Raw genomic sequence first — 15,400 nt, 5'->3', positions numbered from 1 at the left:
ACCATCAGGTCAATAACGCTCAATTCCTCCACGGTGGTCCACACAGCAGACTTCTCCAGAGAACAAGGTGACCAGGACCGCGTGATTATAAAGGGTATGTCTCTTTTACTCTGAATATTTTAGCTCACTACATTCACTCATTCATTCATTCTTCTTTTGATTTTATTACTATTATTGTTATTATAATTATTATTAGTGATTAATTACATTCAGTAATGTCACCATGCCAGTTGAACAGTAACCAGACCACAAGGTGACTGAACTTGTCAAATCCAAGTGAAAATATAATGATGTCCCATTTCTAGACATACTTTTTCTTTCTTTCTTTCTTTCTTTCTTTCTTTCTTTCTTTCTTTCTTTCTTTCTTTCTTTCTTTCTTTCTTTCTTTCTTTCTGTCTGTCTGTTCAAAAAAGTCAAAAATCAACAATTTGTTTGTGATGGAATTGCTTAAACTAGACAAAAAAATCTATCCTTGGCAAATGCAGCTACTATTTCTCACTTTGAAAACGATTATATAATAAATCTAAGCCTTTTTAGACTTTCATTTCTAGACTCATTCACTTTATGCTTCTATTTCTTCCATTGTTTGATTTCCAAATATTTGCAAATTCCAAATTCCCGGCATAAAATGAGTAAAATTTTGTCCTGTTCCTTTACAATTTTCTATTCCATTCAGGAAGTCTCGGTGAGCAGACTTGTCAAACTTAGAAGAAATTTTATTAGTGAGTGATAATATCTCGAATAAAGACATATTTATTTATTTACATTGTATTTCTCATTATTTAATGATCATGAAACAAATATAAGACTGATAAGCTGTTCTGTTAGCGTGTATCTGTCTAGTTCAACCATTTTCTCTTAGAAAGACCATTTCCGAATTCGGAAAATGTACAGAAATAAACGTAATAAACTTCTATTAGCTATATTGAGCAATAATAATGAATTGTACACAGATTTGTCTATATTAAAGATATATTTATTATGTTGTGATCTCATTCTACTTTATTACTTCTTCATTGTTTACTTCTGGAAAGTGTTTGAAATAGGTTTTGTACTCTTCGATGTGTTATCTCATATTGAGAAATATCTGATTGTTTGACATTATTATGATTAGTAGTAGTAGTCGGTGTAAGGAATTACTTTAAGTCAGTCTTGGAGGCATTTTTTTAATCATTCTGACACTTCTTGTTCTAAGGAGGTCCTGCTGGATTTGATATGAAGATCCTGGCTCATGTAATATTCCTTCTCATTCTGGAAGGAGTTTTATGTCAGAACAACCGAAATGCCAAACCGAGCGGCAAGGCAGTTAAAAAACCCAGCAGTCCGTCTGCAGAGGTCGGGCCAGACGACGATTCTGCACCAGGTTCTGGCAAAGACACGCGTGCAGGGAACCAGCAGACGGCATCCGCTAACAAGCCGGCCGACGACATGAAGCTGCACCTCCTGAAGAACACGCCGGCCACGTGTAACGACGGCACTGCGGCGGGGTGAGAATATGAGATCGTGTCGCAGATCAGAGCCATAACCATAGCAACGTGTTTTTATTCCTCTTATACTGCAGAGGAATTGTCAAAGCAAACAGCAACATGGTGTAATTTTTATTCATTTGACAAGCCATTTCCTGTTATCGCTCGCACTGAAGCAGCTATTAACTGTTGAAGTTAATAATAAAAAACCTGTTACATGTCCAGTTAGTTAAAGTACAGTAGTTTAGTGGTACACGGTCAAATAGTTAGACCTACTGTAGTGATCAAACAGATCGAAGGTATAAACGTTGGATGACAAAATTAGGAAAAGGTCCCGATATGGCGATGACCTCAGGTTGTCCTAGGCTCATCCCTAACCTCTTCCTATTCTATCTCATTCTATATTTATTTGCCGTCCACAGGTTTTACCTAAAGGAGTTCAAAGGAAGCAAGAGGTGGCTGATATTTTTGGAGGGTGAGTATTTAAAAACAAGGTTAATTTTGTCAAGGGGCCGTCAGCAGGCTTAAACGCTCTGCTCGGCGTTATTTTGACCGCTGCTCATCTTCTTGGAGGCATGCTCTTTATATTGTTGTTCGTTTTTTTTTGGACCGTGTGACGATGTGTTGCTTCACTTCGCATCGCATGTACGATTGATGGTGTCAGCAGCTGTGTAGTGGGAGAGTATAGCTGTGTTAATGAGAGAAATTCTTTACTCACTATAAAAAATATTGCAATTTCTCATGTTCCATTTTCAATCTGGAATTTTATACTATAAACAAAAGGATTTCTGCTTTATTCAGTTTGTTTCAGCTTTTTTTACTCGATAACCTGACACGACTAAAAGTACACAGAGATGGAAAAAAACACAACCACCACAGATCTTTGGTATAAAAAAAAGAGGTCAATGTTAGCATCAACCTCTGTGGGAAAAAGTAAAAGTAGGAAGAAAAAAGTCACAAGAGTCACATAATAATAAGGTTAATAAGCTCTAATTTCACAAAGGAACCAAAGTGTGGGAAAAAAAACAACATCAGCTAAGGCTAACAACAGCTTTATAACTAATGTATCCAAGGCTAGCTAGCATGATAAGAGTGAGCTGAATGCTAATAGCTAGCGCCAATGCTAAATACAAAGTGTCACAGCAGATTAGGTCACATTCTCGCTATAGAAACTGTTGGGATTTTACATGTTGTCTGAATAAAAGTGACTTTACAAATGGAGGATTACAAATAAAATGTAGTAACTCATGCAGAGATTGATTTATTCGAAACAAAAAAAAAGCATGAGGTGAAGGTTAGGTGTATGTGAACGCAGTGTAAGCAGAGTTCAGTTCTAACCACCAATTAAATGATGACACTAATTCAATCTCTAGTGGGTTTAATTTGATGCTCCGAAGCCTTTATTTAGTGATGCGATAGTTAACACTCTTGTCCATTCCTGCACCGGTGCAGGTGCTCCATACCGTGAGAGCCTGAACAGCAGCCGAACGGGGCTGCCCTAGTAAACCGGATGTCCGACTAATATTAGTGAATTATTTTTAGGTGGTTGGTGCTGTTACAACAAAGAGACCTGTGATTCCAGATATAAAAATATCCCTCGCTTGATGAGCTCAACTGACTGGCCGCAAACTCGCAAAGGTAGGCTGCTGTCTATCACTTCCTGTAGCAATAAATATTGCATGCCAGCTCTTTCTCTCTCTCTCTCTCTCTATCTCTCTCTCTTCCTCGTTCCCTCTCTCAATCTCCTGGGCTTGAATCCTTAAATCCGTGTTTTTACCCCCCAGGAACTGGAATCCTGTCATCCCAATCTGATGAGAATCCGCACTGGTATAATGCCAACATTGTGTAAGTGCATCAGACGTGTAATTGTGAATGGAACGTGTCGAGCACCCGAGCGCATCTTTACATTTAATGTGATTCTCTGTGTTTTCTCTATGACCAGGTTTGTCCCTTATTGCTCCAGCGATGTCTGGAGTGGTAACAAACCAGCAGCAAAGACCAAGCAGGCTAAAGAAACAGGTGACACTTATTGTCTTAAAGCTGTGGACCAATCAGGGGAAAGGAATTTATTGTAAACATTTTAGCAAATTATTTGGTTTTTAACGCAAAATTCTCCGGATCATCACCACCACCATCCCAACAACACCTACAGTGGCCATGCAAAGTCAATGAGATGTTTGATGTGAACATTAATTGAAGCCTTAGACTGGTATCTGTGTCATTTACCCTTTTTATGTTTGTGTCTGCTCTGTGTCAGAGTACTCCTTCATGGGATCTGTGATCATTCGGGAGCTGATCAAAGAGCTCGCGACGAAAGGACTGAAACAGGCCAAAGTGGTGATGCTGGCTGGAACAAGGTAATACATGTTATCTGTTTATGTGGAGCGTCCTTTACACAAGCCCATCTGAAACGTGTTGTTACTAATGAAACCGTACCACATTACAACGTTTGCTGATATCATCCCATGACCATCAGAGCTGCTGTTATAGGAAACTAATCAACACCCCCTGACCAATCAGAATCAAGAATTCAACAGCGCTGTGGTCGTTCTTATTTAAATTAAATGGCTAATCAAAGTGGAAAGAGCAACGTCTAGGATTGTATGTCCTCACGCTTGGTGGCAAGTCATTATAGCTGTCAAGATACATTTAGATCTCAGTATCACATTGCTGGAAACAATAGACGCAGAGGCATCGGGTCAGGTGGCTTCAACACTTTCTCCATGTATGGAGCCAGCTCCTTGCCGGCACCATCCGAGCAGCACACGCAACCCCGGCAGGATCTCTATTTTCAGTCCATGCTGTCGTCCACCACGAAGATGTATACCTCTATGACATAATACCTATCTATATCCCTCCACAATGGGACGCAGAATTCTGGAGATTCTTCCCAGATTAGCGGCATGTTTGGTCGTCCAAAAAAAGAATGCACAGCCGTGCAACGCAGTTATCACACCGATGAGACGTCCCATGATGGGGTTTTTTTTGTCTATATTTGTTGCACTTACCTGCAGTGCTGGAGGTACAGGTGTGTTGCTGAACATCGAGAAAGTGGCCAGTCAGCTGGAGCAGCTTGGGGCAGATGTGCAGGTTCGAGGCTTGGTCGATTCCGGATGGTTCCTGGAGAGCAAGCAGCAAAAGAGTCCAGAGTGTCCAGACAGTCTCTCTTGTACTCCGGTTGATGCGATCAAGAAAGGGTTACGGTAAAGTCATTTCCTCAATTCTTGCACTTTCAGACATCTTTGTAAAACTAGAGAATAACTATTTTTAATCCCCAACAGAATGTGGAACGGAGTTATTCCGGATAAATGTAAGCAGCACTACAAGAGAGGCGAGGAGTGGCAATGCTTTTTCGGACACAAGCTGTACTCCTTCTTGAGCTGTGAGTTGATGTACATGGCCCAAATCAGCTTTATAGTGCTACAACAAATCACAAATCATGATTGTGGTTTCAACAGGGTTTTTTCCCCATCATTCGAAATGCTAGCTTTCTCACAGCAACAAATCAGAATAAATCTGTTCTTTGCAGCTCCTCTGTTTGTGGTTCAGTGGCTCTTCGATGAGGAACAACTGCGTGTGGAGAACATATACGTGGGAGGACAGTCTCTTTCTGAGCAGCAGTGGACCTACATGCAGAATCTCGGGAAAGAGCTGAAAACCTCCCTCAAAGACGTCACGTAAGTGCTGCAGTCTCACAAAGCTGCTCTGTGGTAAAATGGAGGAATAGCTGCATTTAGTTCAGAGGTGTCAGTTATTATTATTATTATTATTATTATTATTATTATTATTATTATTATTATTAAGGAAGTCAATTGTAAACTAAAGTAAACTAAAGTCCTGCACTATTAACTTAATTGTAGCTTGTATAGAAATATATATTTAGATATAGATAAGCACCTCTCATCATATGGTTTTATGGGTATTTTTGTTGTTTTATCCCCCCAGCGCTGTGTTCGCCCCATCCTGCCTGTCCCACACACTGATCACTAAAAGGTAAGGACACTGCCGCCGCACACGGTGAGCTCATGCTGCTGTTTTTGTCCACGCATCCATCACGTCACATTCTGGATGTCACCAAAATGCCACCTCATACTTTCACACACCTAAGCAGCGAGCCCCTCGCCTGCCGTAATGATAGCTGATAGCACGGACCACCCGGGAGGTTTATGTGGGTCATTAAACGACCTCATGACTTTATTTGTATCTGTTGCAAATAAATAAATTGAATTAATTTAAGAAGGATAATGTTTAATGTTGTACCTCTCTTTGATTTCAGTAACTGGATGGATTTCCAAGTGAAGGGAACGTCTCTGTCTCGTGCGCTCCAGTGCTGGGACAGAAGCCTTCAGGAGGCCAATAAGAACAGCAAGACGCCACTGAAAGGCTGCCCCTTCCACCTGATCGACACGTGCCAGTGGCCTCAGTGCAACCCGACGTGTCCGGCGCTGATCGACCAGGCCACTCAGCAAGAGATGACCCTTCTCCAGGTGCTGGCTAGCATGGGCGTCGACCTCCAGAAGCTCGGTCTGGACACGAAGCGTGACGGCGGCGCTTCCTCCAGCATGATCAGCAACGGTGGCTAAGCAGAGGTAATTTGATCGATAGTAGCATTTGCTCAGCGACCTTTAGAGTCACTCTTTTGTGTTCCAGAGAGGTTGAGATCTTTGAGCCGTGAGTATGTATTTGGATTTCTGTGCCAAATGTGTGATGGATTTATGGAAGTGAAGCATGAGTTATGAATATGATTATGATTATCTAGTCACAGTTAATCCATAGTTAACCTGAAACTCGTCTAATGAGGAGGTCTTTATCCCCCCCACCCCCCATCTAAACAAGACATCTTTATATAATACCGTGAGTCGAGGGGCAACGAGAGCTTGATGTGACAATCCCAGTGAATTCTAGAGATTCTTTTGAAATTCTATACACTCTACTCCATACTGTACCCAAGGTGCATGACATGTTCAGGGTTTGGTAGCTCATATCAGTCACCTGACAGACCCTCAGCAACCACATGCCTAAAGATGATCTTTATTTATTATCTTTTGTCTTCGTTGAGAAGAGTGTTACACGATATCCTTCCAGTTACAAACCTTTACACGATTATTTATATATTCGTTTCACATGTTCTTGTATGTACTGAGTATAAAGTAAAATATGCTGTATTATCATCAACTGCCTTTGACATTTATAGGCTGCTGAACGCTAATAAACGTGTAATAGAACCTTCAGTGTCACATGCTTTTTTTTTTTCCCTCGTTAAACTTCATGTTTGTATAGTGAGCGTTCACGTATAAAGAAAAATTGCTATAATAATGCAGACATATAAAGACATCTTATATGAGGCCCAGAGACCTATATCTTTATGAAGTAACCTAAATTAGCACTTTTAGTTAAAAATAATGTGCTATCAATGTTTTCCCTCCTAATACAGGTTCTTTTAGATTAATCTTAATCCTAGTTTGTGTCCCTTAGTGAACCAGTATCAGGATTTATTCACTGATTGATGGATACGAAATTAACATAGAAATGTACCTCAGTTTTATTTAGACAGTTAAAGGAAAAAAAATCTAATCGCAGGAGATGAGAGATGATATGATTAAATGATGGTACATGTGCTCATTATCCTGCAATCGAATTCTCATGAGAGTCAATAACCGACCCATGAGTCAGAACCACGAGACTCATGAGTCAGACCCATGAGACAGAGCTAGGAGTCTCTCTTTATGAATTTCCTCAGTGCTCATAGATAATGAGAAGTTTTGTGCCATCATGCGGTGATGAACTCGGCTCTGTTCCACGTAGGAGTAACAATCAGCTAACAACAACTAAATGTGGTAATAAAAAAAACCTGAAAATTTTTTTTTCCCCACAGTCTACTTTCTGTTCCTCAGAAATCTGTTTTTCACATAAAGTTCCTTTATCTGATCGGGTAGAGAAAAAAAAAACCCTACTATTGTTCCAAAAAAAAGGAAGAATTATTTTTAGGTTTTAATACTGATTTGACTTTGTGTTTCAAGTATGTTGTGTAATAATAATAATAATAATAATAATAATAATAATAATAATAACAATCAACTTCATTTAACTTAGTTATTAGATTATTAGTTAAAGAAAAAGAATTAGCAAAAAATAAAGTAGTAAAATAGGCAGATAATGAAAATGAACATAATAAAAAAAATTAACATAATAAACAATCCAAAAGTAATATGAGGTAAGCCAGTGAAATATGAAAATGTAAATATTTGAAAATGTTTTTATTAAAAATATAAAATAAGTAAATTAAACACAAATGTCATATATAATAAAAAATGTATATATATATATATATATATATAAGATGTATACAATTTATAGAAAAACATATAACAAGAATAAAAGACAAGAAAAAAATTAAAAGCTACTTAAAGTTTGAGATGAAAGTTACCTTTTCTTGTTTTTTTTTAGAAATGTTATTTTATAAATTTTATGAATTGTTTTTTTTTTAAAGTCAGTGGTAAATAAAAAAATAAAAAATATATATTTTTTTATATTTTATTTTAAATTTATTTTATTATTTTGTTATATTTATTTATTTATATATAATGGATAACAATTCTGTTCAAAGATATTGTCTAGAGAATGTCTAAATAAATGAAATGATGTAACATTAATGTAAAGTAATAATAATAATAATAATTATAATAATAATGTTTTTTAAGCATGTTTTCTTATTGTTTTTAAATCACTGACAGATGGCGGCTGTGATCATCTCACAACGGAAAATGTTTTGATGAGTGAAAGTGTCTTGCAGAAAGGAAGTTGTACTTTTTTTTCTTCTTCTCCTTCTTATTACGCTCTTTGATCTTTATGCCTCTGGTTTGTGCAGCTTTTAAATACTTTAACCAGAGATCACACCTTCTGATCGCAGACAAAATCTCTTACTATCATTGTAGTATTTCTTTCCATTCACATTTCATTCATGATTATGTCTGACACATTGTTTTATGTATCATGTTTATTATTATTCTTAATATATATAGATATATCTATTTATTTTTGCATTTGGCTGCAAATGCATGTAAACTGTTATCGGATCTCTGAAAGCACATCACCCCTTGGCAGCTGAATGCAGTTAAATTCTATTAGAAATAATATCGAAAATCCAAGCGTGCAGGTCCACACCAGCAAAGATTTGCACTGTTTTTTACCAGTGCAGCTTGCATGGTCACATGACTCACCTGGATTGTGGTCGCTGCACTTTTTCCTGTCAGCACCCCTTTCCTTAGCAGCACTCGAGTACACACACCAACCGCAGCTGCATGCGTGCAACCAACTGTGTACCTGTGCACACCCAAAAGCTAAGGTTAGCATTGAGAGGTATCGTGGAGGGTAGTAAATGGGGGGGTGGGGGCATGTTGTTAAAGTAAAAAAAGAAAAAAAAACCACAGCTGTTTCACAATTTTTCACTTCCTGGTTGTTAATATTGAGGTTGTAATAGTGTACCAGATGCAACACAGGTGTGATTTTTTTTGGAACCAAAGGCTGATTTTCTGATAATGGTTTAGCACTGGGAAAGTTTTTTGTTATCACGGCATTGCACAAAAGTTGCACTGAAGCATTTCCTTTGACATGACCTACCCACTTCACTGATTTGTGAAGATTGCGGTCACCTAGCGTATGTTTTGTTTTTGTTTTTTGTTTTTTTTGGGGGGTGGGTTTCAGAATCTATCCGTGAAATCTATCTAGCCTGCTGCTATCTATCCCTTCGTGGTAAAACCAACACTGCAACACCTAGAAAATTCGATCCCTTTGTAGCTTAATTGAAAGTTTAAATTAAAAAGAATTGATAATGAATTTTTTTTATTTCTTATATTCTCACCTCACTTTTCATTTTCCAGCATGATATAACTAAGAAGTTTTACAGCAGAGGTTTTAAAGACCGAAGGACTAAAGCGCTGCTGCATCGCTCTCTTTGGAGAGGTAGAGGTGAGGTGAGGGTTAAATCCCACCGAAAACCCTGTCACCGTGGCATTGTGGGTATTATAGGAAACCGTTAGTCGAAAATAAAAATAGACTAAAAAGTTTCAAGATTCCATGACAAGTCATATTTTCACAGATCGCTGTGCCGATTGCAGCTTTTTCTTTTAAACGATGAAATTCTTAGGTATTAGTTTGATTCAAATACAGATACGCACTGAAAACTGAAAAATCAGCCTACACATCAGCCACAGCTGCACACAAGAAACCATGTGTGTATCTGTGTACACCCAAGTCTGAGGCAGGGAGAAAAATAAAAAGCTTGAAGTTGCATTGTTTTTCCCACACGGCCATTTTCTCTGACCCACTTTCTACCCCTGTGGGAACCGCCATGACAGTCAGGTTCTCAGCTGTTCCACTTCAACCCCCCTTGCTAGTGAGTTCATCCTTAACCTGACACAGTACTACTGTGATGACGTCCTGACACGATCACAAAACGTCCCTCATTCATCCTCATACTTCTTCTCCTACACTTCTGTTGCTCCACTGAAGATCTGCATTTCACTAAAACAAGTCTCACCTTTTATTCAGTGTATACAATCTCACCTGGATTTGTACCTAAGAGCGCTGCTGTGACCATAACACACTTTATCCTGTCACATAGATGAGCTGAGGATGTGGTAGATTAGTGGTTAAGGTGTTGGGCCGCTGAATAGTTGTGAGTTTGTTTCCCAAGCTGCCATTGCTCTGTTGTATAAAATGAGATAAATTGTAAGTCGCTCTGGATAAGGGCTAGAAATGTAAATGATGATTGAGGCTGGTTCCTGTAGGATCTACTGCAACATACATTTCTCTTTGCATAAGATTTAAATATCCCAGCTCTCACCACCAAATGGTGATCAGATCAGACGATGATCAGGAACTGTGAACTAGCTGACAGTTATGGGCCAACTCTGGGGATCTTTCTCCCATTCAGTGCTTTGTTTAATAGTATCACCTCTAGGCTTTTGCCTTGTCATAACAGGGAGTTGACACCTGTGAGGTCCACCTCCCCTTTTATAAAAGGCTTTTGTATGGTCACACTTTCAAGGCCTGAAATGGAACACATGTTCCATTTCACTGGACTCCATGACCACCGCAGTGTGTTCTGATCTCCAATAAAACATTCCTGATGAACACTACTTCCGAGTCCCCTGGTCTGCTTCGGTGAATTCATCAGCAACATTCCTCTTCAGGTTTCTTCTTCACGTTGCCTCATCATTACGGTCGCCTCTGGTTTGCTCCTTAGGAATCGCAATCTGCATCCGGATTTCTGTAAACCATTCCTATTTTCTCTACGAGTTGAATTGAATTCACTAACAAACCTGACTCAAGTCATGAACTAATGACTCAAGTCATGAATTAATGAAACACGGGATTCATCCTCCTACACGCATTGCCCCATTCATAAGATGAACGGCTAAGCATCCTCTCTCCCTAAAGTGATAGGACCTCGCAATGAACAACAACGACACAGAGCCAAAACCAGGAAGTATGATGAGGTCCAGAAATGAGGAGGTAATCCTAGGATGTACTCAGTAAGTATATTTTTTTTTGCATTGAAAAATGACACTTTAATGAAGGATTAATGCAGAACCGGTGACCAGGTTCAGGTGAAAAAATGTCAAAAATGACAGGACAGGACAGGAGTGGGACAGGGTCAGGACGATAATACCTGTTCTAGTTCAGTCTTCCCCCCTTTCCTGACGTTGTTACCTTACTGTTGTTGATCAGTCTGTTTGAGTGTACCCTTTCGTGCCCTTTTTTGGTTGTTAAGTCTGGGCCTGAGTTCTTTCTACTTCCTTTCTTGCTTCTTCACCACATGCTTTACATAAAGTAAATTATGTTTCTTTGAAGCTGCTCGTCAGTTTAGACCCCTGCTGCAGGTTCGATTGTCGGATTTGTCCTAATAATTGCATCTAACTTCTTCAATTTTTCTATTTTGTAAGAGGGGGATTTTTATTGAAGATGTTGTTTTTGTTCTAAAGGATTGAAACAGTTACAGCAAAAACTGTGGCAACAACAATTACTTTTATTAAATATCAGTATGTTTTTTACCCCGATTCATGTTAATTTTCCCGTCTTTAAACTCTTGGACAGTTTTCTTAATGCATTATATAGAAAATAATCCACAGAAAATGAAACATTTCTTGTATTTATTTTTTACAGTTAAAGTTTTGGCACCTGCCGCTTATATGCTTGCCTGCACTCAGTGTAAGGCAGGAACAATTTCATAATCTGTTACCCAAAAGGTAGCAAGCATAAACCCTGTACACATAAAAGTCTTATTGTCTTGTTTTTCTCGAAACAGTGCGAGTGAGGTGAGGTGAAAACCCTTTCCTCTGATCGTGGCTTTAAAGACAGGAGACATGTTCCCACAATGAGCAGAGGGGGAGAGAGAGAGAAAAAAAAAAAAGCCTTGCTGATCACAGTCTTCTGAGCAGTAGTGCGGCGGACGTCGAGCACACACTCGTTCACCACGATGGTCTCCTTCACGGGTGAGTACGAGCGCTTTTAAAACCAAATAACTTTAAGAAAACGGATCTCTGTCGCCTTTGTCTACTTCCAGTTTGTGCCAGAAATAGAAGTGAAATTAGCGTTAATAGTGTGCTATGATAACCAGAGAGGTTTCTACAGAGAAACCCATTAATGATCTAAAAATACATCAGTTTTTCTAATTCGTGTTCTGTTTCATCTGTAGCCTTGTCTCCCGTTCTTCTGCTGTGGTCCTGCAACTTTCAGGTAACACATTTAGCACCGTTGCTTTCTGCATGACTAAAAATGCGCTACTTTCAATAACAGATTTTTTTATTATTTTTTTTAAATCACAAGCCGTGTTTGAGACGGAGCTGTGAATGTAGAAATGTGTGTCCGTTTTTAAAGGCATATTTGAAATGAAGCTGCTGTTGAGTAAGAAGCTGCTGTCTTCTTTTCCAGACGAGTTGGTCCAACGTGACCATGGATGTCACACCTGAAACAACTGAAGATGATTACACACCTGATTATGACAAATATGAAACGGTTTGTGGGAAGGACTCCAATCGGAACTTCCGGTCCTGGTTCCTACCCATGATCTACAGTATCATCTGCTTCCTGGCTCTCTTTGGAAACTTCCTGGTCATCCTGACTTACGTCTACTTCAAGCGGATTAAGACGATGACGGATATTTTCCTGCTGAACCTGGCTGTAGCTGACCTGCTCTTCGCGTTATCACTGCCCTTCTGGGCCGCCAGCATCATGACCAAGTGGCAGCTCGGGCAGATTCCGTGCAAGGCCATGTACGCCATGTACAAGATCACCTTCTTCAGCGGTATGTTCCTGCTGATGTGCATCAGCGTAGACAGGTACTTTTCCATCACCAAAGCTGTCTCGGCTCACCGCTGCCGTTCCAACGCCGTCCACTACGGGCGCATATCGTCCCTGATCACTTGGGTGTTGGCCGTGATCTTCTCCTTGCCTGAGATCATTTACGCCAACGTCAACTCCAACAACACCTGTGTGGTGTATAGCAACGAGAGCGAAGATTCCCGTATCTCCATGATAGTCAGCCAGATGGTGCTGGGCTTCGTCCTGCCTGCGCTCGTGATGGTCTTCTGTTATAGCTGCATCATTAAGACCCTGGTGCAAGCCAGGAATTTCGAGCGGAATAAAGCCCTCAAGGTGATCTTCGCCGTGGTGGCCGTGTTCATCATCAGCCAGCTTCCGTATAACGTGGTGATGGGACTGAGCACGCACAACACCACCGTGTGCGACCTCGACAACAGCCTCCTTTATGCCATGGACGTAAGCCAAGGTATCGCCTTCCTGCGCTGCTGTGTGAACCCCTTCCTGTACGCTTTCATTGGAGTGAAGTTTCGCAACGATCTGCTGAAACTGATGAAGTTTCTGGGCTTCTCCAGTTCCAGCCATGTCATATACTCCGGCAGGAGGAAATCCTCGGCCGGGCTTGATACTGACACCACATCGTTTTCCCCATGAGCCAGTGACTCTTTCTCTTTTTCAGAGTATATATGCTTTACTATTTTACTTCACATTTTATTCCATCTTACTATATCAGATTTTAACTTTTTGTTTTAAAACAAAACAAAAAAACAGGATATTTTATTTTTCCATAACTTTTATATTCTGCATTATTGTATGTATACATGCCCACATTTATTCATTGTCTCCATTATAATGTTTACAGTCAAAAATAAAGCTTTTTTTTAATATATAAAACCTCTAATGTGAGCTCGAACCCTAAACAGACCCATTTTTACACATATACACTAAAATGGTAGGGCCTCTTTTTTTTTTCTTTTTTTTTTCTTTTTTCTTGTAGCATGATCTAGATGCACTCTGTCACAGTTTTCTTGTCTGCTCCGTGGTTTTCATAAACACGCAAAGTTGTGAAGATAAAAACAACTGACAACTCAGAGCAGGATTAATACACACGTAGAACACACAAGAAACAGCACTCTGATTTAATACCTTTCTATATCACCTCAGCGAACAAAGCCAAAAAGCCAGAAAAGGCCCCTTCTGCAGACACAACGAAGATTCAACCGAATATTCTACTCAGAAAAACCAAATAACAAATATACACTCGTTCATCGCTAAGAAAAGTCGTATCTATCATCGCGTAAGGGATAAAACACTCCGTATCCTGCTGCTATGGGAAAGTAATCAACAACTGGGGAGTGTGATGAAATGACATTGCTGTTACACACCCCATTGTTGATTGTTTTCCTGTAATAAAACATCCTAAAGTGTTTTATTCCCCTGACACCACAGCAGTCATCCAAGGACTCAGTTTTAGTTTTGAATCACTGAATCGTTTTGTCACTTACGTTATAGCAGCTACAGCTTTTTTCACTTTCTTAATTAATAAGACAAAAATCCACAGCTTGTCGTGTCACCAAGAAACCTTAAAGCGCTGTAGCAAAACGCCTTTCGATCACACCTTCAGTTATGTGAGAATTTTCTAAATAATCACATTGCGCTTCACACTCATTCTGTTGCCTCTGTTATAGGCAATGGCCATACTTAATAAAATGATGTGAAGCTTGCATCCAGCTTTATGAGGTGAGTAACGGTTATGTTATGAGGTGTTAACCGACCTGAAGGTCTGTCTATAAATTTGTGAAAAAGAAGACTGAAAGACGACAGAACGAGAGCATATGTGAGCAATCGAGAATTTAAAAAGATGGTTCACACTATCGTCAGACGGCATTTTTAGCGTTAACCTGCATGAACGCCTGCCTAAAGCTGTAAAGAGTAGCACTTTTTCTAAGATTGAGTTTTAATCACAAAGCCAGTGTGAAAGCCACAAACTCACAAACACCGCTGCATTTCTGACACAAATATCTGCTCTTGGCCTTCGCTCTACAGATCCCGATGTAGAGACCTGTTATATGTTCAGAGGTTTGAACAAGGAGTGTTTTTTTAATCTCTTTTCCTTCTTTTCCTCCAAGAGGAATTTTGACTAATCCCAGCCTGCTTCAAAGATATTATGACCAATGTAACCCCTTATATAACCCCTAATATAACCTTCATCAAGGAACACTGACTGAGTGACTGACTGATCCCATTCCCTTCTGAAGAAAGTCTAATCAATCCTCACCCTTCTCTACGGAATTCTGACCAATACTGCCCTCTCACTAAGGAATTTTGTTTAATCATGTCCTTTCTCTATAGAATTCTGTCCAATCTTTGTCCCTTCTTTTAGGAATTCTGTCCAATCCTTACTCTTTGTTAAAAGAATTCTTTCCAGCCCTGTCTCTTCTCTAAGGAATTCTTTCTAATCTTCTAGTCTCTTCTTTAGGGAATCTTGTCCCTTCTCTAAGGAATTCTGACCAATCCTCTCCCTTCTCTAAGGAATTCTGTCTAATCTTGTCCACACCCTAAGGAGTTCTGTCCAATCTTGTCTCTTCTTTAAGGAATTCTGACCAATCATG

At 39.5% G+C, this 15,400-nt stretch overlaps 2 protein-coding genes across 2 annotated transcripts; both read left to right on the top strand.

Annotated features, from left to right (window-relative positions):
- The first annotated feature begins 1,200 nt into the window (after positions 1-1,200).
- Positions 1,201-6,619, top strand: notum2 (notum pectinacetylesterase 2). Its single transcript, XM_058403764.1, has 11 exons — positions 1,201-1,487; positions 1,889-1,941; positions 3,009-3,104; positions 3,251-3,311; positions 3,409-3,485; positions 3,724-3,823; positions 4,481-4,669; positions 4,748-4,848; positions 4,996-5,143; positions 5,412-5,459; positions 5,743-6,619. Exons 1-11 carry the CDS (start codon positions 1,216-1,218, stop codon positions 6,047-6,049), a joined length of 1,452 nt encoding a protein of 483 aa, XP_058259747.1. The 5' UTR covers positions 1,201-1,215; the 3' UTR covers positions 6,050-6,619.
- Positions 6,620-11,779: 5,160 nt separating this feature from the next.
- ccr7 (chemokine (C-C motif) receptor 7) lies at positions 11,780-13,656 on the top strand. Its single transcript, XM_058402218.1, has 3 exons — positions 11,780-11,962; positions 12,166-12,206; positions 12,402-13,656. The coding sequence occupies exons 1-3, from the start codon at positions 11,947-11,949 to the stop codon at positions 13,440-13,442; spliced, it is 1,098 nt and encodes a 365-aa protein (XP_058258201.1). The 5' UTR covers positions 11,780-11,946; the 3' UTR covers positions 13,443-13,656.
- The last annotated feature ends 1,744 nt before the right edge of the window (positions 13,657-15,400 follow it).

This window comes from Hemibagrus wyckioides, linkage group LG11 (genome assembly GCF_019097595.1).
Source record: "Hemibagrus wyckioides isolate EC202008001 linkage group LG11, SWU_Hwy_1.0, whole genome shotgun sequence".
In the NCBI taxonomy this organism is placed as follows: Eukaryota; Metazoa; Chordata; class Actinopteri; order Siluriformes; family Bagridae; genus Hemibagrus; species Hemibagrus wyckioides.
The sequence above is the reverse complement of the archived record's forward strand: the minus strand, read 5'-3'. Positions and strand labels throughout refer to the sequence as shown.